The 27314-nt window shown below is 36.7% G+C and overlaps 1 protein-coding gene across 2 annotated transcripts; it reads left to right on the forward strand.

The window, feature by feature from the left end:
- srl (sarcalumenin) lies at nucleotides 1-27314 on the forward strand. 2 transcript variants are annotated; one of them, XM_079631641.1, is made up of 7 exons: nucleotides 85-233; nucleotides 13301-13396; nucleotides 14816-14911; nucleotides 19857-19892; nucleotides 24673-24789; nucleotides 24881-25114; nucleotides 26084-27314. In XM_079631641.1, exons 1-7 carry the CDS (start codon nucleotides 176-178, stop codon nucleotides 26893-26895), a joined length of 1449 nt encoding a protein of 482 aa, XP_079487767.1. In that variant the 5' UTR covers nucleotides 85-175; the 3' UTR covers nucleotides 26896-27314. The 2 variants fall into 2 exon arrangements, with proteins under 2 accessions (XP_079487768.1, XP_079487767.1); XM_079631642.1 differs by lacking the exon at nucleotides 19857-19892 and having other exon boundaries at nucleotides 1-233.

Genomic DNA, 27314 nt, shown 5'->3' on the forward strand with positions numbered 1-27314 from the left:
AGCTCTGCTAAAAGAGACAGTCAGCTGCTCTGGTGCGCCTTGTTCCCGACACCTATGGTACCGGCCCCCTCCAAATAGTCCCGTCTGTAAGACCACCCTCTCGCTGGCGCCCTCTGACCTTCTCAGCCTGGTATATATAGCCAGACCGGCGACCAGAGGTCTCCTGGCAGCCAACATGAAGGTCTTAGTCTCGCTCTGCGTCTTTGTGCCCCTGCTGGCACTGGCCACAGCAGGTAAGAACATTACACTGTTTGCGATAGCTCAATAATATGGACCCGAGATTAAGTTTGCTAGTCTGAGTCCCAATCCCCATCTAGTGATTTGAAACATTTAAGCTCGGTGTGCAAAGGAAAAACTCAAAACGGAATCGGTGATCGGAAGTATTGCATGTTGTTGTATCATTTCTAAATGGCTGGTAGAAACTATAAACCTATTGAATGAGTTCCTAATGATAAAACTATGGGCCAACGGAGCATGTCACCATCTGCTGAGCTATTTAAACCGGCAGCGTTCAATAATAACTCTGGAGAAGGATGAGTTATTTTAAGACTCGGCATGTATGATTTAACAAAAAAGTCTGAATGCTAACCAAATTCAGATGTACGATTCCAGTTTAAGTTCATAGAAGCTCTGAGTAGCTGATTGTGTCATAGTAGGATAAAAGCATGGGGTTTATTCTCGTACGGTAGACATTGTGTGTCAGCTGTTGTGAGGCATGGCACCAGCTGATGGAAAGAGCTAGAAGGCTTGTTCGACTTGAAGCGGCGACCGGCGTGTGACATCAAAGTACCGCGAGAGCGATTCAAACGCATCAACTCTCGAATCGCTCTCGCGCTACTTTGATGTCGGTCTGCTTCGAGTCGAACAAGCAGAGAGTCTTAAACACTTGCTGTATTCCAACTTCTCTCATATTTATATGATGTCTGAAGTCTGAGGTGCTTGTATTCACAACTTTGGTTTTATTGACTTGCCAACGTGAGGCGGCTAAATCCTCTAACCGCTCCATCCCAGAAGGTCTTGTCTTTTAACCCCAGGCTATAATAATCCAGCTACTCGAGCTCTGGATGTATTTTCCGAGGGCTCTGGCAGCCGTTTTACCCTTGTTCCGTCCTTGGGTCTCCTCCCAGGCCCGACGTGGGCCTTTCGTGGGCCCAGGCTGCCGTCAGGTGTCTAAGATTGGAAGTTGTCCTGTAACCGGACACGGTCTACTATAGATCTCCCCATCGTCCTCTTCCTCTCTTCCCCTCCCCTTCCCTTCAGCGCTTGTCTTTGGATCCAGCGTGCAGCTGCTGTCACCCTGACACAATCGCAATTTATTTATTCCCAGCCACTGGCCATATAAGGACGTGCATTATCTCAGCAGGAGGAGCCGCGGGCCAGTCCTGCACCATTATTGTGCTAGTGCTAGTTGCCTCAAATGGACAAAAATGTGGCTGATTAGGTGATTATCCTAGCATTGTGGAATGGTAAATGTAATTGGTGAAAAAGAGCTTTTAATCTGATTATGGGCTGAATAAAATAAAGCTGGATTTTTAAAGGAATAAATCAAATAGCGTGGCATATTTTTACACTGTCGCACAAGTTTATCTGTGGGAAGGTTGAAACTTGAGTTTTGCATGAGAGCATTAAACTTGGTCATCATGCAGTCTTTTTTTAGTCAAAAAAGTTTTACCATGACCCTTGCTGTGATTTGCCATGAAATTTGGTTTTGGTTCCAGGGTTTGATTTAATCTTGATTGACAGGGGGTGTGGCTTAATTAGTCAAAACATGATCTAGGTCCAGTTACTTTGTATTAAGTCAAAGGTTTTACAACCTTATGACCTCGCATCTGTTCACCTTCCTCTCCTTCCTATTTAGCCACATCAAAATGTCTTATAGGAATGTTTCTTTGCTAGCATGGCGTTTGATTGCTGAAATCATTAATTTAAAAGTTCAAACTGGATTTGAATTGCTTGAATGACTTTGGGTTTCTTTTGGGAATGTTTTTTTTTTTTTGGTTCCCAAAAGAACCTTCCAGTGAACAGTTCTTGAGCAGAATATTATAATAATCTAAAGAACCATTTGTTCAGTGGAAAGATTCCATTGGTGTTAAAGGTTCTTAATGGAACCATAGATGCCAATAAAGAACCTTTATTTTTAAAAGTGAACCTTGAGTAATGAAGGAAGTCGTCCCCATTGACTACACATTTGATATGGGTACTGGATGCGAGTAAGGGCTGTCCCCACCTTTCAGCACTGTAGTAACGCAGGCATGTGGTGCCCCTGCTCTTTAGGGACTTCCCTCTGCTAGGGATTGTGGGACGGGCAGCCAAATGCTTATTCCATAAAAAGGCCAATGCGACGTGGCTTTACAGAAGCGAGTCACGCTTTCAATCCCCTTTACCCCCTCGGTTCCATGTGATATTCTTACTGCGTCCTATAACTCTGATATCCATGATTCCTCTGCGGAATTACCGCCCGGATATGATCCCGGTTCTTGGATTCAAAAATGTGTCGCCTCTGCCATTTTTGTGTCACGCTATTAAAAGATTTGCAGTAACAAGCTAAAAACAGCACACAGAAACTTTTGAAATCTTTTTTTTTTACTACATAATCGTTCTGTTAAACACGTTTCACTGTCAAAGAGTTTTGGTCTAGTAGATTTTAAGGGACACTCATTTTATGAATATATTTTTTAACTGCTAATTCTGGAAGCTAAGAAACACGCTTCTGATTGGCAGAAAAGGGCCTGTGAGACTCCGCCTCCTGGTTCTTTCTGAGGCATGACCCATTGTGGAGCTATTTCTGTCATCAAGTCAGACCAGAACCTTAGCACCTGTTGCTATTCATGTCTCAGTGATTTGCCATAGATAGATAGATAGATAGATAGATAGATAGATAGATAGATAGATAGATAGATAGATAGATAGATAGATAGATAGATAGATAGATAGATAGATAGATAGATAGATAGATAGATAGATAGATAGATAGATAGATAGACAGACAGACAGACAGATAATAGACAGACAGACAGATGATAGATAGATAGATAGATAGATAGATAGATAGATAGATAGATAGATAGATAGATAGATAGATAGATAGATAGATAGATAGATAGATAGATAGATAGATAGATAGATGATAGAAAGACAGACAGACAGATAATAGACAGACAGATGATAGATAGACAGACAGACAGACAGATGATAGAAAGACAGATGATAGATAGAAAGACAGACAGACAGATGATAGAAAGACAGCCAGATGATAGATAGATAGAAATACAGACAGACAGATGATAGAAAGAGAGCCAGATGATAGATAGATAGATAGAAAGACAGATGATAGATCAAAAGAAAGACAGACAGACAGACAGACAGACAGAAGATAGAAAGACAGACAGACAGATCGATAGAGATAGATAGATAGATAGACAGACAGACAGATGATAGACAGACAGACGATAGAAAGACAGACATATAGATAGATAGACAGACAGACAGATGATAGATAGAAAGACAGATGATAGAAAGACAGCCAGATGATAGATAGATAGATAGATAGATAGATAGATAGATAGATAGATAGATAGATAGATAGATTGATTGATTCATAGATTGATTCATAGATTGATTTTTGCTAAAAAGAAAATATTTTATGCTATATTAATATTGTAATGTTTGTTATATAATTTAAAAAAGAGAATTTTTAAAATATTTTTAATTTAAAATCTGTCATGTAATCGTATACTATATTATATACTATACTATTGATATTGTAAGTCATCAAAAAACATTAGTGTTGATTTTATATCATAATTTTTACACCAGCATTGTACTTTTTTGTAAGGGCTGGTATAGAGTGATTAACATTTGTAGGTGATTGATTAAAACACACATATGTATATTAACATTTATAATTCTCATTTATACAACATTTATTTTAAATATGTAAATGTATTCATATATATTAATATTATATTAATATATTAGATAGATATATAGATATAGACATCATTGTTTTATGGTACTTTTTCCAGTTACAGCATTGAGCGTTTGATTTAGTGAAGTTTAGCCGGTGTGTGTGTAATGCAATACATGTAATCCCGCAGCAGCTTTTGTTCAGCTGGAAATCCCTCTGGCCCACAGTAAAGGTTGCGTACACCTCTCCCTAGCGGCCGGTAAATCCTGTGGGTTCAGACGGGCTCGAGGCTCACCTCCCTAATCATGTTCACATTAATTCAATTTACCTCCTGCGTCTGCCAGGCAGAAGAACATGATCACGAGGAGGTTTCACCATAACACACCAAGGGAAACATACCTGTGCGAGCCGCTGGAACTATAGCTACCAGATCATATGGGTTGCTAGTTGGGAAAACGAAGCGCATTTTTGTGTTGATTGCTCAATCACCTGCAGCTTTTGAAGGACCTCCATCTGTGTTTATGCTATAAACCGCCATCATAAACACTGAGAGAGCCTTCGGACAGATCTCCTAAACAGATCATTGTTTAGACACCTGTAAGGTCAGCAGATGATATTAAACCTCGTTTCCTCTCCGAGCGTGAATGTGTGAATTTGACCAATAAGCCTCAGACTACAGTAGTCCGATGGCATTCCAGCAGGATGAGCTATAGCAACAGCTGTGTTTTTTCCAAAGCCTCTGTTGCTATGCGACAGGCTCATTGGATGTCCGCAGACCCACGACAGATGCTGCTGGTTTGCGTATTCGTCCTTCCAGTGTGTAGTGTACAGGGTTAAATTAAAGCTAACCCCCATGGACTGACATTGTGCTTTCCTGAAGTGGATATTTTTGTAATTGTGTCGGCACTATATTAGGTGCTGGAGCTGCTGTAGTGTGCGTACTGTGCAGCCCGGCGGTCATGTAACTCGTTGACAGCCTTTGAGGAGATATTTAAAGGGGTGGTGAACTGAGAAATCAAATTTTCCTTGTGCTTTTGACATATAAGAGGTCATCATATTATAAGAATATCCTGTAAATTTCAGAAGTGAAAACTTCCTTGTTAGTCCAATAAAAGCTTTTATTGACACCAGGTTCACACACAGCGAACGACAGGTTTTTCAAAGTGGGGATCTATGACGTCAAAGGGCATCAAACACCGACTCCGCAGAAGAAGATCAACGCCTACTTCAACACCTCCTGTTTAGCCCCGCCCACGATGCAAAACTGTTATCCAATCATAGCAGTGGCCGTTTACTTCCAAGTCTTCAATGCGGCACGCCCATAAAAACTGAGTGTTTCAGGAGCTATAGGCTCAAAACCAGGGTAGAAAATAGCCTATTACTTATTCATAAGTGACCGTCATAAGTTGACCTCAGACAACAATATAAAAAAGCCAGTTCATGACCCTTTAAAGGGGACACATCATGAAAATCTGACTTTTTCCGTGTTTAAGTGGTAAAATCGGGTCCCTGGTGCATCTAGCAACCCAGAAAACGTGAAAAGTGACAAAGTAACTTTGTTTTGGTAAGCATGTCAAAAAATAAGCCGATCAGATTTCGCTCCCGTTCTGACGTAGGAAGGGGATCTTATTATTATATTACCGGCCCTTAATCTGCACGTTTCTAGCCACGCGCTGCCATTTGGTTTCGCAAGAGACAAACAGTGTAACCAGTTCTAACGTAATGGCAAAAGTTTGAGCAAAGCATGACTGCACAGACGAGCACAAAACACTATTTGACCAAAAAATGTCACAGCTGTCTTATAAAGACCTCAGAGAACTGTCAACTTGTGTAAAAGTTAAACATGACGGTAGCCTACATGCAAGTCGATGAGATGAATCAATGTAACTCCACAACAACTACATAAAAGTTTCCACTAACCATTTAGAAACGTCCAGGTGCATTTCTGAGATTTTTGATGAGTGACACTATTCGCGTGCTTTGTTATTGGGGAGGATCCGAAGCTCCTGTAAAGGCTCTCTTCTGAACGGAGGCGGGAGCAGCAGCTCATTTGCATTTAAAGGGACACACACAAAAACTCCATGGGGACACCATAGATTTATATTACATCTTGTGAAAAGGGGCATACTATGTCACCTTTAACAGATTTGATGCTATGAGCTGTGTGTATATAAACTTTGCCGGCATTAAAATATTTTACACAGCCGCTAATGTCCTCCTCAGTTCAAAGGTGGTCTTACAACTTCCTTAGGTGTCATGACCAGTGAGCTATATATATATTTGGTGACTGTATTTTACATTTGCAAACTGTATGTCATTAAATAATCTTTATTATTTAGGCCTATGTGTTGCTGCAAAATTAATAGTTAAAAGATTTCGTTCCTAAATGATACAATGATACAAATCTGTGTTTGCGCTGATTCACAGTCTTTTCGACATCACAAAATGGTTATGTCTGTCACAAATATTTAAATAATCACAAAAGTATCTGGGATGAAAGTTTATAGTTCAAATACACTGATGACTTGCCTTTTGAAAGTAACTTGACGCTTTAAATAAATCAAGATTGTATCGATTGCATTGTTAGGCCAGTAGGTGGCGACAAGTGAATGTTAAAAAATGTGTTTGCCATTGAATCCATCATTCATTCAAGAGATTCATTCAAATACGCGGATTCATTCAGTAACTAATATTAGCTTCACTTCCTGTCTCCTGAGATACTAATAATAATAACTTTATTATTATTAGTATCTCAGGAGACAGGAAGTGAAGCTAATATTAGTTAACTATTAATAGATTTTTACCATGGCATATTATCTGTTTTCCCTTCTCTTTAAATGACTAACATTTATCTGTAATAATCAGGCGCCCCTCCAGACACACATACACACACTGTTCACAGGTCATCCATTTAAACGGCACACCTCTTCACGAACCGTCCTCTGTTTTAGCGGCATGCTGAGCTCAACATTACAGGGCTGTATTATTAGCAGCTTGCCTTGGCCAGCGTCGGCTGAGCACTTGTGTGCTTTAACTAGCACGTCGTGCCATCACAACAGGCCCGAGAGCACCATCTGTTCCTCACTCTTCTCCAGCTCTGGCTGAAGCATTGGCTGGGAAAACGTGTCAAGTGCTTTAGCTGGAGAATCTGACCGCGGCGAGGCATTGTAAAGTCTACAAAAGCTGGAATATATATAAAAGGTCATAAGAGAGCAGCTGTGGAAAATGTAAAGTAACGTTGTTTTGTTTGTCACCCCTCTCGGAAAATTCAACTAATGAATTACATTGTTTCTGGCTTCTGGTTTCTGACATCATTTATGTTTTTTAGCTTAGCCAAACTTATATATATATAAATTAATACTTTAATTCGGCAAGGATGCATTAAATTGATCAGAAGTGAGAGTAAAGACATATATAATGTTACAAAAGATTTCTATTTCAAATAAATGCTGTTCTTTTGAACTTTCTATTCATCAAATAATCCTGAATTTGTTTTTTTATCATGGTTTGCACAATAATATTAAAGGGGTGATATAATGCCCTTTTCACAAGATGTAAAATAAGTATTTGATGTCCCCAGAGTGTGTATGTGTAGTTTTAGCTCAAAATACCCCACATATATTTTTACGTAGCATGTTAAAATTGACACTTTTTGAGGGTGAGCAAAAACGCACCGTTTTTGTGTCTGTCCCTTTAAATGCAAATGAGCTGCTGCTCCCGGTACAGTGGGCGGAGCTTCAACAGCTTGTGTCCTTTTAGCTCACACAGACATGCACTGAAAATGTCAATGTTTATGTTCAAACCGGAGTCAGACAATAATGTGACAACATGTAGAAGCAACAGGACATTTCTGAAAGGTTAGTTGTTGAATTTATGCAGTTTATGTGTAGTATCTTCTAGTCATTGACTAGCATCTATTGATTTGCATGTCACGATAATCTATAAATTGAGTTTTAGTGGTTTAGGGTTAGTAATGTCACGTTTGTTGTAGTCCTTAAATATCTCCCTTTGCTTTGAGCGTTGAGTGTTGTAACTTTGCAGATGTTGTTTATGCTCAAACAGCAACATTACACACTAACTAAAGTTAGAAAAGTGAAATCACAATCAACCACCCCTTTAACTGATAATAATCAGAAATGTTTCTTGAGCATCAAATCATCATATTAGAATGATTTCTGAAGGATCATGTGACACTGAAGAATGGAGTAATGATGCTGAAAATTCAGAAAATATTTCACAATATTATACTGTTTTTACTGTATTTTTGATCAAATAAATGCAGCCTTGGTGAGCAGAAGAGACCTTCAAAAATTAAGAACATAGAAAATGTATGTATTCATATATATATATATATATATATATATATGTATATATGTAAGGGATAATGTAGAGCGAGGCGGTTGTTATAGCGAATAAAACCCCGACAGGCTGATCAGGTCTTGAATCCGCCTGAAGGGGTTGCATTCGCTATAACAACCGCCTCGCTCTAAATTAGCCCGCTTATTACATGGCTACCTACCAAATAAATCAATAATTTGACACAAAATATTGATTTAAAAAGAAGTTTATTGATTTAAAAACTATTGTATTGCTTCCGTTAAAGAACACCGTGTCCATGGCAACGCTTTGTTTTTCATGGCAACAGTGTGTTATCCTTAGCAGGGGTGTGTTATCAAGAAATAACAGACCGCATTCTACATTAGAATTCAACCAAGCCATGTAATAAATAAATATATATATATAATATATTCAATTTCAGATATTTAACGTTATACCAAACAGTGGTTTGACCAGCCTTAGATGAACTTTATCCTGGTAAGATGCAAGCAGACGCCGGGTCCTTCAGAAACCCGCTGCCCTCATCCACAGATGGTTTTTACGTTTGCTGCAGGTTGATTAAGCACATATTACTTGAGCTGTCAGTTATTTCTGTCGAGAGCCAGGGAGGAAGGCTGATGCATGCCTTAGTCAGGTTCAAATAAGCAAATAAATGCCAGTGGACACCCGAGAACAAAATGAATACGCCGTTTATCTGTACGGGCCAGTAGGGGGATTGTGGGAAGGGATGACCGATGAGGTGGACGGCATGCAAACTGAACTTCTAGAGCTTTCCAGGCAAACTGCGTAGTAACAATTACCGGTACTTCACATGAATCACATCAGCTTGTGCTAAAGATTATGGGAGTTTTTGCAAATAGCTAAAGTTAACAGGTCTGCTGTTTGGTGTCTTGCTTTAAAATGAACAATTATGATGAAATGAGAGTAATCTTGAATTTTGGTGATACACACCGTTCTAAAGTTTGGGGTCTGTATGGATTATTTTCTTCTTCTGTTAGAAGTCTGCTCATCAAGCCTGCGTTTGTTTGATTAAAAATACAGTAAAACCTGTATTCTATGTGAATATATAGTAAAATGTCATTTATTCCTGTGATCAAAGCTGCATTTTCAGCATCAACTCCAGTCTTCTCTCTTCAGTGTCACATGATCCTTCATAAATCATTTTAATATGATGATTTGATGATCAAGAAACATTTCTGATTATTATCAATGTTGAAAACAGTTGTGCTGCTTCATATTTTTGTGCAAAACTTTATTTGTTCAGGATTCTTTGATAAATAGAAAGTTCAAAGAACTGCATTTATTTGAAAAATAAATATTTTGTAATATTAATCAATTTAATGCGCCCTTGCTGAATAGAAGTATTCATTTTTTTTTTTTTTAATTACGTATTGACCCCAAACTTTTACAAGTGAATATTATTCTGTATTTTGTTTCCTTACACATTCTATAATGAAAAACTTAGCATACAATATGACTGGAACCAATTTGTTTGTTCATAAGCATCTCCATAATTAACAATAAGAATGCATGTGTTTATATGCACACCGTCATTTAAAATACACTTTTGATATCAACTTAAACTCCAAATTCTAAACATTTCAGTAATTCAACTTAAAAGGTGAAACTAATGTATTGTATTGACTCATTACATCTAAAGTGAGATATTTTATAATTTTGATGATTATGGCTTTTCACAATATTCTAATTTTGAATTTGGGGTTTTCATAAGCTGTAAGCCATAATCATCAAAATTATAAAAATTTGAAATATCTCACTTTGCATGTAATGAGTCTATATAATATAGCCTTGTTTCACCTTTTAAGTTGAATTACTGCATAAATTAACTTTTGCACGATTTTAACATTTTTCGAGTTTCACCTGTAGGCTATATGATCAAAAATGGTACTTCAAAAGATACCATAGTACATCATGTGAGGTAGGATTTTTACGTACCACTAAATCGTCATGTGTTCTGTAGTAAGCCTGTACAGAAAACAGTATGAGTACTGCGATACAGTGTGTGCTCTTGGGTTCATAAGGGCAACTGGCCACTGCTGGTTATTTTTAGGATGAGGGGTCTGTTATCGGTCTTATCAACAGATAATCCAACCATTTGGTAGCCATGTGTCCATCACTGAAGCTCCACTTGTTATGAAACCAGGGAATCCCCCATATATACACCATCTCCCTGTGTTATGAAACCAAGGCTACACTGACTTAACCAATTATTTTTTGGTCTGAAACTCTTAAATAAGACTGATCAAAGTCTTGATTTTACATAAAATTAGCGACCATTTAAAAAAAGTATGCTCTAGTATTAATAGTAATAGTGTGTAGTATGAATGTAATCTAGACGTACTACATTCGCCATGTTGTCATTATCATGTGATCTATCAGTGTCAGTTGCGTCGCTTTACAGCCATTCACAAATCCTCTCCCATGGCCTCATGGGATAGTAAAGTACATCGTATGCCAGAGATGTGCTGTGTTCGAAAACGCCCACCTATACCCTCATTCACTATTCCCTACATTACTCCACTAATATAGTCCACTTGAAGGAGTGAATGAAAACGAGTGAGTGAATTCGGACACCGAGTTGTGCTGGAAGGGCTGCAGCTTTAGCATAGTTTGTGCTTGCTGAATAATAATCATTTGAAACGTAGCAAACTGACAGCTCCAGTAGTAATGAAAAGATTTATCTTGAACTCTGTAATGGAAACTAGGATGTATAAACCAAATGGTTGTATATCCTCAAATAGTGACGTATTTAAGGGTATAGGGGGCGATTTCAATGAGAAAATTATCCGTGACTTCATCCGGGTACTGTTCACCTACTGTTTTTCGAATAATATGTACAAAGCCAAAGACTTTTACATTGTTATTAAAAAAATAAATAAATAAAAACATTTGTAACTAAGAAATGTTTCTTGAGCAGCAAATCACTGTTTGATTTTCTATTCAGATTTGTTGCTCTAAAATAAGACTGATCATTGACTAAGTCAATGACTTTTACATTACTACAAAAACAAATACATTTCAAATAAATGCTGTTCTTCTGTTCTTTCTATACATCAAAAAATCATTAAAAAATAATAAAATGTATCAGTTTCCACAGAAAGATGAAGCAGCACAACTGTTTTCAACATTGATAAGTTTCTTGAGCAGCAAATCATTGTTTAATTTAATACGCAGGTTTGATACTCTAAAATAAGACTAAATCAAAGCCAAACTGTCAAAACCAAATTGAAATGTATTGTTAACAGGAAACGTAATGGATGTTGTTGTGTTCTCCTCACCTCCTTCCTCCAAAAGAGATGTTGTGCTGCTATTATGAGAGGAACTTGTAATGAATGGCAACGCTGCTAAATTTAAACGTGGAGACATGGTGTCTTCCCATTAGACTCCACTTATGTCTTCGCTCCTGATAACAGCAGCCTGGCAGGAACACCCTGAGGCATTGTGGGTAAATATCTATGAACAAGAGGGAAGATTGTAGCATGAATATCAATATTGTGACATTAATAGTACAGCAATGCCCTGATGAGAAGTGTGCGAGACAAACTCGAGCAAATAACTGTTCATAACCGCTACGATAATGAAAGCATTACTTTTGCTGTTGCCTGTGTTAACTTGTGTTATGGATTCTAATGATAGCTCAGATTACGTGGTTTATTTAGATTGTGTGGTGCTATTTGCTTATGATTTGCTTATTGTTTGTCTGAAGGACAATATAAGGGTATGTTTACATGACAACTATGTACTAAAAATGGAAAAGTTGCGTTTTTTTTTTTTACGTACAGACAACAATCCCGTTCGCATGGATCCGTGAAAACGGCTGAAATGCTGTATTATCATAACATGCCAGTAGGTGGTGATGTCCCTTTGTAAAGAAACACTACGCGCCTATAGACTGAACACGTAATTTTCAAGTTTTTGTAGTTTACACAGAGGCAATAACGGTATTGTTTTCAAAAACGTACACTTTGAAACCCGTTTTCAAACCCCCAAAACGCTGTTGTCGTGTAAACGAACTGCCAAAAAAAAGTATAAACGGCGCATAAAAAGTTTTTAATTTTTAGTTGGAAAAGGTGTTGTGTAAATGGCCCCTAAAATGGGTGAAAGAAATTAATTCTCAAATTTTCAATGGCAAATGTGTAAATAAAATTGTTTTTGAAACTGTAAATGAAAGCCATGACCAAGTAGTTTTAGTAAAGAAATTTGTGCGTTTATGGTTATATTTATTCTAAGACAAATTACTTTAATTCATCAATGAATCCTAAAAAATAGTACCAGTTTACAAAAAATATTTAGCAGCACAACTGTTTTCATCATTAAAAAGAAAGTTTTTTTGAGCACCAAATCATTTTATATTCAGATTTGAAACTCTGAAATAAGTCTGATCAAAGTCAAACAAAAAATCTAAATAAATGTTGTTCTTTTGAACATTCAATTCATCAAAGAATCCTAAAAATGTGTCAATTTTCACACAAAAATATGAAGCAGCACAAGTGTTTTTAATGTTAATAATAATAAGAAATGTTTCTTCAGGACCAAATCATTGTTTGATTTTATATTCAGATTCGATACTCTGAAATAAATTTGATGTTGTTACAAAAAATAAATTCTGTTTGTTTGAACATTCTATTCATCAAAGAATCCTGAAGAAAAAAAAGTCACTGTTTCCACAAAAAATAATTGAAAGCATTGCTTTTACAATCTGAGGCAGCAATCACACTCTCATGGTCGAATTAACTTTTTACAAGGTGTTTTAAAGTCTGTAAAACTCTTTGTAAATCCAGCGGTACAGCCATCAGCTCACAAATAACAAATAGCTTGTCGATGCACCTTGTCAAAGACTAAAAGAACAGTTTTATCACAGGGTACTAATCACAGAGACCTCAGGAAGACCTGCTGCAGTCAATAATGCTCCGGTGTGGCTCGCCGGGAAAGATTTCCTCAGGCTTCAAATCAAGTTTTAACGTGCGCGCGCGTGTGTGTGTGTGTGTGTGTGTGTGTGTGTGTGTGTGTGTGTGTGTGTGTGTTTCTCTGCAGAGGAGGAAGCCGTTTTGGAATCCATCCTGAGAGACAGATCTCACATCGAGGAAACTCTGAGGCTCGCAGCAGATGATAAAGCAGGAGATTATGCTGGTGAGGACATGATACACACAGAAACACAGTTTTATTTCAGTTTACAGGCTTTTTACACTATGTTGGCAGATGAATGTTGTCTTTAACATTGAGTTGAGCAACATTTCACACTAGCCTGCTGAAAAGAAAACAGCTTAACCACCTGGTTTAAACCAAGAGTTTTCAAACTTTCCAATGCCAAGGACATGGAAATATGAGGATCTGCTTGCAAAACTCCCACTCCTAAAGAAAAGAAAATTCCAGCTACATTTGTAAGACAAAAATAATTAAGAGTGACATTATAAAGAATACATATAAGCTGAAGCCATTTTTAAAATCTTAATTCTACCCATTATTATTAATAGTTATTAGTAATGTTAGTGTCTAAACCTGAAAAGAAACCCTTTCAATTCAATTCAAATTTATTTGTGTAGCACTTTTCACAATGCATAAGATTTCTTATGATTTCTTTGAGTAAATATAAAACTGGAATGTTATCTAATTGTTAATGTGCTACAAAATTGGTAACCATTTTTATTTTTATTAATAAACACAAAATGCATTAATATTTAATATAAAAGTAACATCATAAGTTAATGATAATGATCTCCCTTTTCTTTTTTTTTTGGACCACCAGAAATTGTACTGTTATCTAAAACAGTTTAAAATTGTTTTTATTAATGGAAATAATGCTGAAATATAAAATATAAATAAATATTAGTTGAAAAACTTACAATTACCTTGGTAAATAACTGAAATTAAGTTTAAGTACTAAAATTACTAAAACTAAACAAAAATAATAATATAATAAAATAATAAAGCTATACAATATATATATAAAAAATAAATAAAATAAAAAATATATATATATTATATATATATATATATAATTTTTAAAAATGGCAATCACATAACAAAGAAAAGTTAAATTAAGACTAAAACTGAAAATTAAAACTTATTCAAAATATGCTATAAATAATAGATTGAAAACTAAAACTAGGTGACTTTTAAGTAACTATCAGATATTATAATTAGTTTTTACAATCACACCAGCATTTATCTGCCACAAAACAATAACCCTGCTAAAATAAAATAAAAGACAACTACCTCATGAGCAGCTTGTAGGTTAGGAAGCATGAAAACGTGTTGAGTCATTGCTGCTTGTGAATTGAACTTGCATAAACGAATATTTATTCCACGTGTCATATCAACTACCAGGAGAAAGTAGTTATCTAACCCAGCGGATCCGTTCCAAACTGAAGTACTACCTCAGAAAGGCACGTAGATGTTTTTAGGTTTGTTTACATTGCCGTCTCCTCTCATTTCCTCCTTTATCCACAACACCATCTGCAGTGTTTCCTCTCTCGCTCTACCCGTGTGTCTCGAGCTGGATGCCATACTCAGCTTTCGCTCTGTTTACTCTGTGTTTTCATCCTTCAGCTGCACTGCAGAGGCTGAGAAAGATCTACCACAGCTCCATCAGGCCCATGGAGCAGGCCTACAAGTACAATGAGCTGAGACAGCATGAGATCTCAGGTACCACCGCTCTCTCCTGTCTGTCTGTCTGCGTGTGTTTGTCTGCACTCAAAGATTTATGGATTTGAGTTGCATATAAAATCTCCATCCATTTGGATTACAAAGTTTTAACATAAACATACATCAATTAAAACGGATTTTCTTTCTTAAGTATGCTTGAACCAAAGACTTTTTAGACATACAAAGATGGCACACTCATATTACTAATGAACAGTGCTGGGGTAAGTTACTTTTAAAGTCCTCCTGTAGTCAATAATTCTATCCTTTAAAACTCACCAAAATCACCAAAATTACATATTTCAAAGTTTTTTTTCTTGAAAAAAATGTCTTTATGTCTTAAAATAGCTTGAATGTTACTCTACACCCTCGCCTCATTTAATATACGCGGTTCTATGAATATGCAAATGAGCCCCGCCTCCACTCACTCACACCAGCTCAGAGATCCACTGGTTGACGATCACACGTTGATCTGATTGGTTACAAGGTAGTTTGTGACGTCAGAAACACCAGCGATTTCAAACTGTGTTTTTGAGACTGTCTTTGGTTCACTGCAGTTTTAAGGAGAAAATAATTAGCAACGGTGTTGACATGAATTTACACGGTTTGTCTTAAAGCATATTAAAAACATCACATAGACATATAAATAACATTTAAAACTTGATTTTCACCACAAATGCATTACATTATTGCGTTACTCCCTTAAAGTGTACTAATTGTGTTGTTACTTTTGCATTACTTTTTCTCACCTGGGCTTGCTTGTTTGTTTTTCATAACAAAAAAAAGTTATATTTTTGGAAAATGTAAAGGCCTTTTCACACCAAAAAGAAACAAATAATAAGCCTCATGCTAAAGGAAATGTAAACTAACGCTGTAGAGGTCAATAAATGGGAAAACTATGTAAAACTTGTGTTACTTATTAGAAAAAGTAACTCAGATATTTTCTTGTAAATTTAAAAGTAATGCCTTACTTTACTTGTTACTTAAAAAAGTAATCTTTAATTTGAACTTTGAACTTCTTGACTTTTAGCTTCTTGATTTCATAACATCAGACTATTAAAATATGGCAATATGGTAAAATATCCAGAATAATAAGTGACAAGATGTAGACAAGATTGAATTTTCCCTGACTAAGGCCCTTTTTAGACCTTAAATTTTGCTTAATAATATGAATAGTGTCAGAGTAAATTATGTATTTATTTGTAAATTTATTTTAGTATTATTTTGTACTATTTATTGGTAAAAAAATTATTGAATATAATATTTCCATTTATTTGGATTACGCAGTTTTAACAAACAAACTAATGAACGTTTTTCTCATTCATATGTAAATGAAACAGGGAAGATTTCTGCACTCAAAAAAAATTATCACAGCATAGTTTATTATTAACTATTTGCTTATATTTGGTTAAAATATGGCTACCTGCGGAACAAACAATATTCCATTAGTTAAAATGTTTGCAATTGAAAGAAATTGGATTTATTGATGATAATATGATACATATATAAACCTGGTAATGTGTATTTAAAACTCTTTCAGTTGATTACTAATATTACAGAAATCTATGTAATTTCTTACCCGTTTAATTTATGTATGATTATGTATCATTAATCACATTCAATTGAAAAGTTTGTTTATGATAAAACTGTGTGATCCAAATGGATAGACATTTTATATGCAATTCCGATACACATATGTGTTTTGAGTGTAGTTTAGCACTATATGAATGTTGATTGGTTCTTCATCGCCATTATATCATTCTCCATCATCCAAAACAAACCACTGAGCATTCATCATAATATTCATAAGGAAGAACCCAGGGGTTGCTGTGTTTGCAATATTACAGTAATGTCTTTAAATGCTGATGCAATAATTGATCAATTGCTTAAAATTACCTGCCCTAAACTCGCCACCAGGGGCGCTATTTGCGATCTTGGCCCTGTAATTGTCGCTTGCGGCTATTTAAACATAATTTCCTTGAGATCAGCAAATGTGGTTCTTTCATATGAGTATTTTTATTTCACTCACAAAGTTCCAGATACATCAGAGCTGGTAAATAAAATCCCACTATGAACAAAAGCTCCAATACGCTGTATTATTCAGGCCAGGCCAGTAGGTGGCGACGTCACTTTGTAAAGAAACACTATTGACTGAACACACGACTTCACGGTTTTCACAAATGCACGTTTTTGGTATCGTTTTCAAAAACTTGGGGGCCGTTTTACACGACGACACCGTTTTCAACTAAAAAAGTAAAACTTTTTATGCGTTTTGGCCGTTCATTTACACAACAACACCGGGTTGGGGGCCTGAAACTGGAAACAGGTTTCAAAGTGCAAGTTTTTGAAAAGATACCGTTATCGCTATCTTAAACTACAAAACAGAATTTGTGAAAATTTACCTGTTCAGTTCTGCTAAATAAAAGCAAAGGAAAACCTTTTCTGTTTATTAGTAGGCTACATCATTGTCATGTACCCTTGAACTTTGAAACCCGTTTTCAAATGTTTGTATTTTCAGGCCCCCGTTGTCATGTAAAACTCAGTTTTCTGGTTTTAGTTGGAAACATTGTCATGTAAACGGCCCCTTAGTTAACAACAATGGCCCCGCGCTGGACACAAGGCGTTGCCGTATCCGAGTATCGTGGCGTCTTTGAGCCGACACACGTGTGGTTCGTCAATCCACAGCTGTAGAGCTGGTGCACATCCAGATGCGGTCGAGGGGGGCCAGAGACACTGGAAGAGAGAGAGAGAGAGAGAGTTCAAATAGAAAACACAAGGCTTTCTTATAAGGCTCCATCTGAAAGCAATCATGAGTTTCTCAACAGCCCTGGCTTTATATAAGACCTTCATGTGCTCGAGTCCTCACAAGTCTGTACAAATGTCTCATGAATACACATGAAATATCCACTGTGCAGTTTTCTCTGTTTCTAATTATTTAGACAGCGATAGCTTACAAAGAGGAGGTTCTGCAGGCATAAATAGTTTTTGGATGATTGAACTTTTGACTTCTTGACTTTCAGCAGTGTTTTAAAACGTCAAACTGTAAAAAACATGTCAATATATATGCTGAATAATAAGTGACAATATTTATAGACATTTAGATTTTAAATGTATAATTTTCACCAAATAAATCAGGCCTTTTTTTTTAGACTGCTAATTTTTGATTTTGCTTAGTATTACTATTAATTGTCTGAGCTTTTTTTATTTTTTATGTATATATATATATATATATATATATATATATATATAGATATATATATATATATATATATATATATATATATAGATATTTATTACAATACACAAGTATTTTTGTTGTTGGTAGTTATTACATTAAAACAAATTCATAATTTTCCTATTTATGCAAATGTAATAAATGTATGAATTATGCATAATTTGCGTTTTTAAAGTTTGGGTGGGTGGGTCGTGTCCTCTGTCTGAAGGGTGCGAGTGAGTGTCCTGCTAACCCCTGACTGAACACTGGGCTCCAGCTTGCCCCCTTGTGGTTCAGCATGGTATTTAACCCACACACTCACCACAATAATGCAAGACTGACTCTTTCACTTGTGAGGAAGGAGAAACAAGCTATCCAAATATCATCTGAGGGTCAGTGTGATCAAAGACTGCTGGTGGGGATCAAAGAAAGATAAAGCATCACATCACATGAACACTAGTGCAATAGGGGTGCAAACTACAGGCTGTCATGCAGGAGGATTCTGGGGACAAGCATGTTTTTGTTGTTGTTTCCCACCGGAAATTTGACAACGCAACAGTAAATGACTGTGGTAATTGCAACAAAAAAAAGTAAGAAATCATATATTTGGATGATTTAGGCTTTTAGAGATTGCACTGTTATAAATAATACATTAGGAAGGTGTTATTTATTTATTTTTTACAGACATAAATCTTGCAGTTTTACTTGAATTTATATTTTACGTTGATTTATCTTGTAAAAAAATCAATTGGGTTGAATCTTCTGCAGAAAATATGCAGGCCACATATCCACAAAATCAAAATCCTGCACACCACAAAATCGAACGAATAAAATTTGTATTTTTCATAAAGAAAATTGAGCCTATATTTAGGACAATTTAGAACAAAGTTTAGTTTTTTTTTGCATTGTGACATTATTCTATGATGAATAATCGTCATTACTGTTATGTAAAAAACTACTGTAAAGCAGTAATAAAAGTATATATTTTTTCACAAATAAATGCTGCCTTGAATAAATACTTTACCTTTTAAACAAAATCTTATTATATATTATTATTGTATATGTAATTTGTCACATAATCATTTAGATTTTTGCACTACAATAATAAATGTAAAATATTAAATTTTTTAGGGTGTACAATATTTTAGGGTGTACTTTAATTTGACAGGTTTCTTGATAATATATATATATATATATATATATATATATTATTTTAATAATATATATTGTTTTGTAATTTTTTACATATTTTTTTATTTACCTATTTACTTTATTTTATTCATTAATTTATAAGATTCATATTATATTTTTATATAGCTTTTGTATTGTACACACAATATAATAAAATATGTATTTATTTTAGAAAGGTTTGGTGAAATTCACCAATTTATATATATATACCGGTAGGCCTATATATATAAATCTTGTTCTACACACAAAACAATATAATATTCATTCATTCATAAGAATAGCATTTGTGTTCAGTGGCAGGACGGCCTCTTCTAGAACTCATTGTATCTGGACGAGCATCAAGCGTCACCCACACACATCTCATCACATGCTTCACAAGGAAAAGTGTCAGTCTCTGTCCTCCTCCTTAACCTCTTTCTGTGAGCCCTTCACATCCTCTCTCTTTCTATTTCTCTCCGTCCTCTGCCTGCACTTTTCCTCACACTTGTCATTTTCATCCCTGTCTCTTCCTGTCCTCCCCCGACATCACCCGTCACTAAACAGCCTATCCTGGACGCACACTGGGGGACTCTGCCACAGGTGGGTAACGGGGACGCTTCCCTGCATGGCACCGCCTGCATCGTCTCTGATCATCCGCCCAATTACCAGCAGCTCAATCAGCACTAATGACCGAGTCCACATCCAGCCACTGCACACGGCACACTTTTTTATTTTAAGGAGAATATAAAGCTAACTTAGTCTTTCAAAATCATCCAAAGGCACATGCAAAAAGTTCAACCAGCAGATTTGGGTGAAAGTCTATAGATTTGGTTCAGCTATTTTTCTTCATCCGACTAATCAAATTGTCTAACAGAATTAATTCTGAACACTAATCGAAGTCTTTGTTCGTGAGGATTTTGTGAGAATATTTTGGTTATCCCTATTCCTGTTATCAAAATAGACATTTGGGTTGCACAAGTTTTTATTTTACAGCATCGTTCAGTGGATTGGTGTGTGGAAAAACAGTGTTTGACAAATGCATCTTGATGCATCTGTTTCAAATGTACAAAAGTTTGGTGTCAGTAAGATTTTTAAATAAATTATTTATTTTATTCGGCAAGGGCATGGAAATAGATCAAAAGTTACAGTAAAGACATTTATAATGTTACAAAATATTTATATTTCAAATAAATTATGTTCTTTTGATCTATACCTATTCATCAAAGAATCCTGAAAAATGGCACACAACTGGTTTCAACATTGATATTCAGAAATGTTTCTTGAGCATCAAATCATAATATTAGAATGATTTCTGAATGATCATGTGACACTGAAGACTGCAGTAATGATGCTGAAAATTCAGCTCTGATCACAGGAAGAAATATTTTTTTTACAGTGTAGAACAATAGTAAACAGTTATTTTAAATTGTAATATTTCACAATATAACTGTTTTTACTGAATTATTGATCAAATAAATGCAGCCCTGGTGAGCAGAAGTGACTTCTTTCAAAAATATTGTAAAAATCCTACTGACCCCAAAACTTTTGAACAGTAGAGCAGAGCAGATGGATGCGCCCGAAATCACATGCTTTCTTAGGTACTTATTTTGATTAGGTAATAACTTCATGAGCGCTAAAAAGTTATGTTTGTTAAAGGACAAGTTCGCTATTTTACACTGAAAGCCCTGTTTTCAGATCGTTTCTGATGAAATAGAACGGTTAAGATTGAAATTTAGACACATGCCATCGTTTTTGGTGGTAGCACCCCCCCACCTCCACAATGGCTGCATAGGTGCACTGGAACAATCCTTCCTAAAACGCATTCAACTTTCGTTTACAAAGACGTGAAACTCACCGAGTGGTCAGGGGTGTTCACTGATATGCTCACACAAAAATCGCTGCAAAAGATGCTTTCCAACAGGTGTTTTACCATTCGATGTAAAACTGTGGACCTATTTTTCCAAACGCCTCACACCCGTACATTCTTCCGTTGAGAGCTTGAATAATAGACACTCCAGCCCAATTTCTTTGCAGGAAGTCCTCCTCTGAATATTCAGGTTCAAACCTGTAACCCTGTCCATCAAAATCGATCTCAAAACCCTCATCCTCCCATACAAATGTCTCGGAATCCATTTCCAAGTTGACACAGATAGCTTTGATCTTTTAAAAATGTTTGGACAGCGTAGCCTACGATACTACGCCTGCATAAGACTACAGAAAGAATACAAACATTGTTTCCGTTTCCATTTCCGTTTCCGGCAGCGGAGTAATACCGTACCTAACAGCACATCCAATACAAGTCAATGGAGTTGGACAAAAACAACGATAAAACCTGTTGGAAAGCATCTTTTGCAGCGATTTTTGTGTGAGCATAAAAAGCTACCACAGAAAACGAAAACTCTCGGGCCAGCAGCATGTGTCCAAATTTCAATCTTAACCGTTCTATTTCATCAGAAACCATCCAAAAACAGGGCTTCAAGTGTAAAATACCGAACTTGTCCTTTAATGTAATCTGGATGCACATTCACCATGCTGTCATGATCATGTGACCATTGAAAATGAGCCAGTGATGTTTAATGTATACTGTTCAAAACACTAAAATGATATATTACCGGACAGAAATGCCAAGGTTGTGCAAATAAGCCCTAAAGACAGTACATACTGAACAGTCTGTACTTCTGAGATTTGATTCGCATCAGATTAAATATAGCATCTACTCTGACTAAAGTTATCACCTCAGTGTTGGTTGTGCAGTCCTGGCATGGCCTTGTCTTATGTCAGATGATTTTTATCAAAATTGACTACAACAAAGATCTTAACATTAAAAGTGCATAAAGGTTTTCACATCGATGCCATAGAAAAAACACTTTCAGTTCTAAAAAGAACCGATTTTTCTAGTGTGAAGAACATTTTAACAACCCCTTTGTGCTTTATGGATGTTAAAGGTTAATCGATTCCGATAAAGAGCCGTTATTTTTAAGAGTGTGGAGTGTGAAGGTTTGATGCTGGCTCTCCAGATTTGTTTGGTATGACTGGACCCAAACTCGCAGCTTCTGTGCCGCTCGCGGAGCTTCTTGACCTCTATGTAGTGTTGAGGGGCCTTGAGGGATTGTGTTTGCACTGTTCTGGAGCACTTCAGAGAAACGACATGTTCTGCAGTTTATCAAGATGAAATTAGTTTCTCTTCCCAAAGAACTCTTATTCTGTCCTCACAAAAAGAGTCAAACGGCCTTCATTCCTTCATCTGAGCGCCATTCAATATTAGACATTTTCTTATGAAAACAGATGAAAGTGATGGGAGGAAACGTTCCTGAGCATCACATTCAGCTCAGATTTCATTTGTTTGATCATGTTTATTTATTTGTATGATTATGGCTGTTGGATCATAATGCTGACAGTGACTTTTCAGTTTTACATCACAGTTCATCAGAGGTTCATTTCCTCTATAGTGATTTGATTCAATATTTTGTTAAGAACTATTAAAGTTGCTGATCACAAAAACACATGTTCTGTATCCTATGTAAATGTGTAATATATTTATTTGCATATTTAAAGAGACCTGATTTGCATAATTCGAACATTTAAATAGGTGAAGTCACAAACAAAATGTTTATTTTGTGTATTTTTCATCAAAAATGTAATTGTACTCACATGCAAGTTTAAAATTACTCGATTAAGCAGCACAACTGTAATCAACATTAATAACAATAAGAAATGTTTCTTGAGCAGAAAATCAGCATATAAGAATGATTTCTGAGGGATCATGTGACACTGAAGACTGGAGTAATAATGCTGATATATTATTACAATATATAACAATAGAAAACAGTAATTTAATCAAATAAATGCAGCCTTGGTGAGGATAAGAAACTTTCAAAAATATTAACAAACCTTATTGACCCACATTTTTTGAATGTAGTGTAAAAACTTTAGACTTTAGTCAGATATTTTTAATTTGATGCCAATTAAAAAGAGCCAGTGAGGGATAGAAGTAATCTGTCGTATATTTTATTAGTTAGTTAACTAATAACATATACGACAGATTACTTCTATGTCATTTCTTTGTAATTTCTTCTTTGTATTGACTGAAGATGGAAGAAGCAACTGAAAATCTTATAGATTCAAGTTCATTATATTATATAAGTTCATTAATTATAAAGCTTTCTAGATAAATAGTATGAAGGATTTTAATTAATGGTACAGGGTTCTACAAAGACATTCCCACATAAAGGTTTGGCATGGGCTCATGCATCCACACAACAATTTTAAGAATTGTTTTGGGTCCTTAATGATTTTGATTCACTGAATAATGCTGCATGGCGCATTCATCAGTCTTAACGCTTGCTGTTTTCTGCTGCACACAATAAACAATGACTTTTCCACGAATGTGCACCCAAGTGTGATGGTAGTTTACTTTCTGAGGTCTATGGTCAAAGAGAAACATCCCAAAAAAGTTAAACCCAATTACCCAGCAACATGCTTTAAAGGGATAGTTCACCCCAAAAATGAACCCTGTCATCATTTACTCATCCTCAAGTTGTTCCAAACATGTATGAGTTTCTTTCTTCTGCTGAACACAAAATATATTTTGAAGAATGTCGGCAACCAAATAATGGGCACCATTGACTTCCATAGTATGAAAAAAAAAATGGAAGTCAATGGTCCCATCAACTGTTTGGTAACACTTTATTTTACATGTACTTACCATAGTAATAACAGTAAATTATGCACAATTACATGCAACCAAACCCTTAACCAAATCCTAATCCCTAACCCAGTAAGTACATATAGTTGCATAATATTACTCAGTACTTAAATATGTAATTACACTGTAACACCTTAAAATAAAGTGTAACCAGAAATTCATACAGGTTTGGAACAATATGATGGTGAGTAAATGATGACAGAAATACAAATTTTGGGTGAACTCTCTTTAAGAATCAGGAACGAGCATAAGTAAAGAAACCCTCACAACATAACTTTTCCCTGATGGAGACAAAGTTTTAAATAAAAACCAACTAATCATTGAATATGTAAAATTGCTATACACTCTTAAAAAAATAAATGTTCCAAAAGGGGGGTTTCACAGCGATACTGTAGAAAAAGCATTTTGGTTCCCCAAAGAACCTTTCAGTAAATTCTAAAGAATCTTTTTCCACTATTAAGAAACTTTTGTGCAATGGAAAGATTCCATGGAAGGTTCTTCGTGGAATCATCAAAGCCAATAAAGAACCTTTATTTGTAAGAGTGTGTGCATATTATGATGTCTTTTTGCTTTCATTCGTGATAGAATTTGAATTGTGGTTCTTGGTCTCAGATTTATTTTTTCGTCTTTTTATACTAAGCTCCATTGCTCTCCAACTCTCTCTCTCTCAAACAGATGGAGAAATCACCTCTAAACCCATGGTGCTGTTCCTTGGACCCTGGAGTGTGGGCAAGTCCTCCATGATCAACTATCTGTTGGGTCTTCTGGACACCCCTTACCAGCTGTACACAGGTAAGCTGCTGTCTGTGTTGCTTGTCAAGTGGTTTTCTCTGTTTGATTACAAATTTACATCCTCAACTCACATCATCTTGTGTTGTTCCAGGTGCTGAACCCACTACCTCAGAGTTTACCGTCATCATGCACGGCGAGAAGATCCGCACCGTGGAGGGCATCGTCATGGCTGCCGACAGCTCTCGCTCCTTCTCCCCGCTGGAGAAGTTTGGCCAGAACTTTTTGGAGAAGCTGGTTGGCATCGAGATGCCCCACAAGCTCCTGGAGAGGGTCACCTTCGTGGACACACCTGGAATCATTGAGAACCGCAAGCAGCAGGAGAGAGGTACGAGTCTTCTCCAGCACCTCCATTGATTCCTGTTATTTCAGGGTTCCTGCAGGTCCTAAACTCAAATGTAAGGTCATAAAAATTCTTACATGAAATGGTATAAAAATGTACATGTCTTTAATGTGGGGATGAGAAAAACAGGAATAGCAATATGACTTAACGTGATCATAAACCTTCAAAAGGCTATGATTTAATTAAATAAATGTGAGCGTTGTAAGTTTCAAGTAAAACATGCACTATTGCACATTCAACACTTTTCAAAACGTTTTGCGATCAATGAACATTGCACATTTATGCTAATGTAACGTAGACATTTTTAATTTAAAATAAGTCCCGGTGTATTTCAGGACTGTTTAGTAAACAGTGTTTACCCATTTTATTTTTTCAACGCAGAAGTAAGCTAGTTTTTGTGAACGTGCGAGGCTAAGAACATTAAGTTAATACATTCAGTGTATAGATTTGACCATTTTTTTGGCACAATAACCTCTTTAATGTCCTTCTTTTAAACATTGTTATCATATCAGCAAAATCTAATGTGGGTCGACCTCTAATTCGTACGGGAAAGAGAAAACAAAGTTTCTCGGGGGAACGCAAAATATTTGAAAGAGAACGCTAAATTTCTCAGGGGAATGCAAAACATTTTTTCGTGAGAACACAAAAGCGTTGACTTATTATTTTCCCTCCAATCTCTTTTTTTTTTTTTCGCCACCATGTCCCCTTAGGGGCTCCGTAGATTTGTATGTATTGATATCAGTATGAGAGTAAAAATAGAAATAAAACACATCTGGAGTATTTTAAACTCACATTTTCTCTGTTTGCCTGATAAGCAGTATTAAGTCCTCGTTGGATGTTTTTTTTATTGTTATTATAAAATTTAGTTTTTAAAAAACCTACAGATACCCAGTATTTAGCTTTTTAATCTATGAATCGTAATTAACTTTTCAATATTTCTTCCCTCACTTCAAGGTTACCCATTCAACGACGTGTGCCAGTGGTTTATCGATCGCGCAGACCTCATTTTCGTGGTTTTCGATCCCACCAAGCTGGACGTTGGTCTCGAATTGGAGATGCTCTTCCGGCAGCTGAAAGGTCGGGAGTCTCAGATCCGAATCATCCTAAATAAGGCCGACAGCTTGGTGACCCAGGACCTCATGCGTGTCTACGGTGCTCTGTTCTGGAGTCTGGCGCCCCTCATCAACGTGACCGAACCCCCACGTGTCTACGTCAGCTCTTTCTGGCCCTACGACTACGCTCCGGACACCAGCCGCGAGCTCTTCAAACGCGAGGAAGTATCCTTGCTGGAAGACCTGAACCAGGTGATCGAGAACCGCCTGGAGAACAAAATCGCCTTCATCCGCCAGCACGGCATCCGCGTTCGCATTCACGCTCTCCTGGTGGACCGCTATGTGCAGACCTTCAAGGAAAAGATGAGCTTCTTCAGCGACCCCGAGCTGGTCTTCAAAGAGATCGTGGACGATCCTGACAAGTTCTACATTTTCAAGTCCATCCTGGCCAAAACCAACGTCAGCAAATTCGACCTGCCCAACCGAGACGCTTACCGCGACTTCTTTGGGATCAACTCGGTGAGCAGCTTCAAACAGCTGTCCGCCCAGTGCTCCTACATGGGCGGTTGCCTGTTGGAAAAGATCGAGCGCGCCATCACCAACGAACTGCCCGCCCTGCTCAGCAGCATCAACTCCGGCAAGAACCCGACCCTGTCCTCCTGTGAGGCCACCGGCTGTGGGGAAAAGCCCAAGAACCGCTACCGGCGAAACTGAGAGAAGAAAACCAGGCGGGAGGGAGACCGAGGAGGAGGACGAGAGAAGGAAAGGAGGGACGTGGAGCGAACAAACCGTGGAGGAGCAGTGGAGCTAATCCTGTTCCTGCCACGGGTCCGTTTCGAGTCAATGGAGACGGATCTCACAGGACTTTTTTTTTGCGTAAAGAGGTTGTGTGTGGGGGCGTTTGAGGGCAGGGGACTCTGGGATTGGGTGGAGGGAGGGTCTTGTGAAGTCTTGAGGCGGAGTTTCTTGTGAATGTGAGGAGAGCGCGCCAAAATAGCTCTCCTCTCTTTCCGCACTACTTTTATAAACTGTCTGCAGTTTTGGAGGGAAAATGTGTACTCATGAAAAAAAAATGGCTGACACACTTAAAAAATGTAAAAAATAGCAAAAATAAAATAACCTGAGACTGAAAA

This window comes from Phoxinus phoxinus (genome assembly GCF_949152265.1).
Source record: "Phoxinus phoxinus genome assembly, chromosome: 1".
NCBI lineage: Eukaryota > Metazoa > Chordata > Actinopteri > Cypriniformes > Leuciscidae > Phoxinus > Phoxinus phoxinus.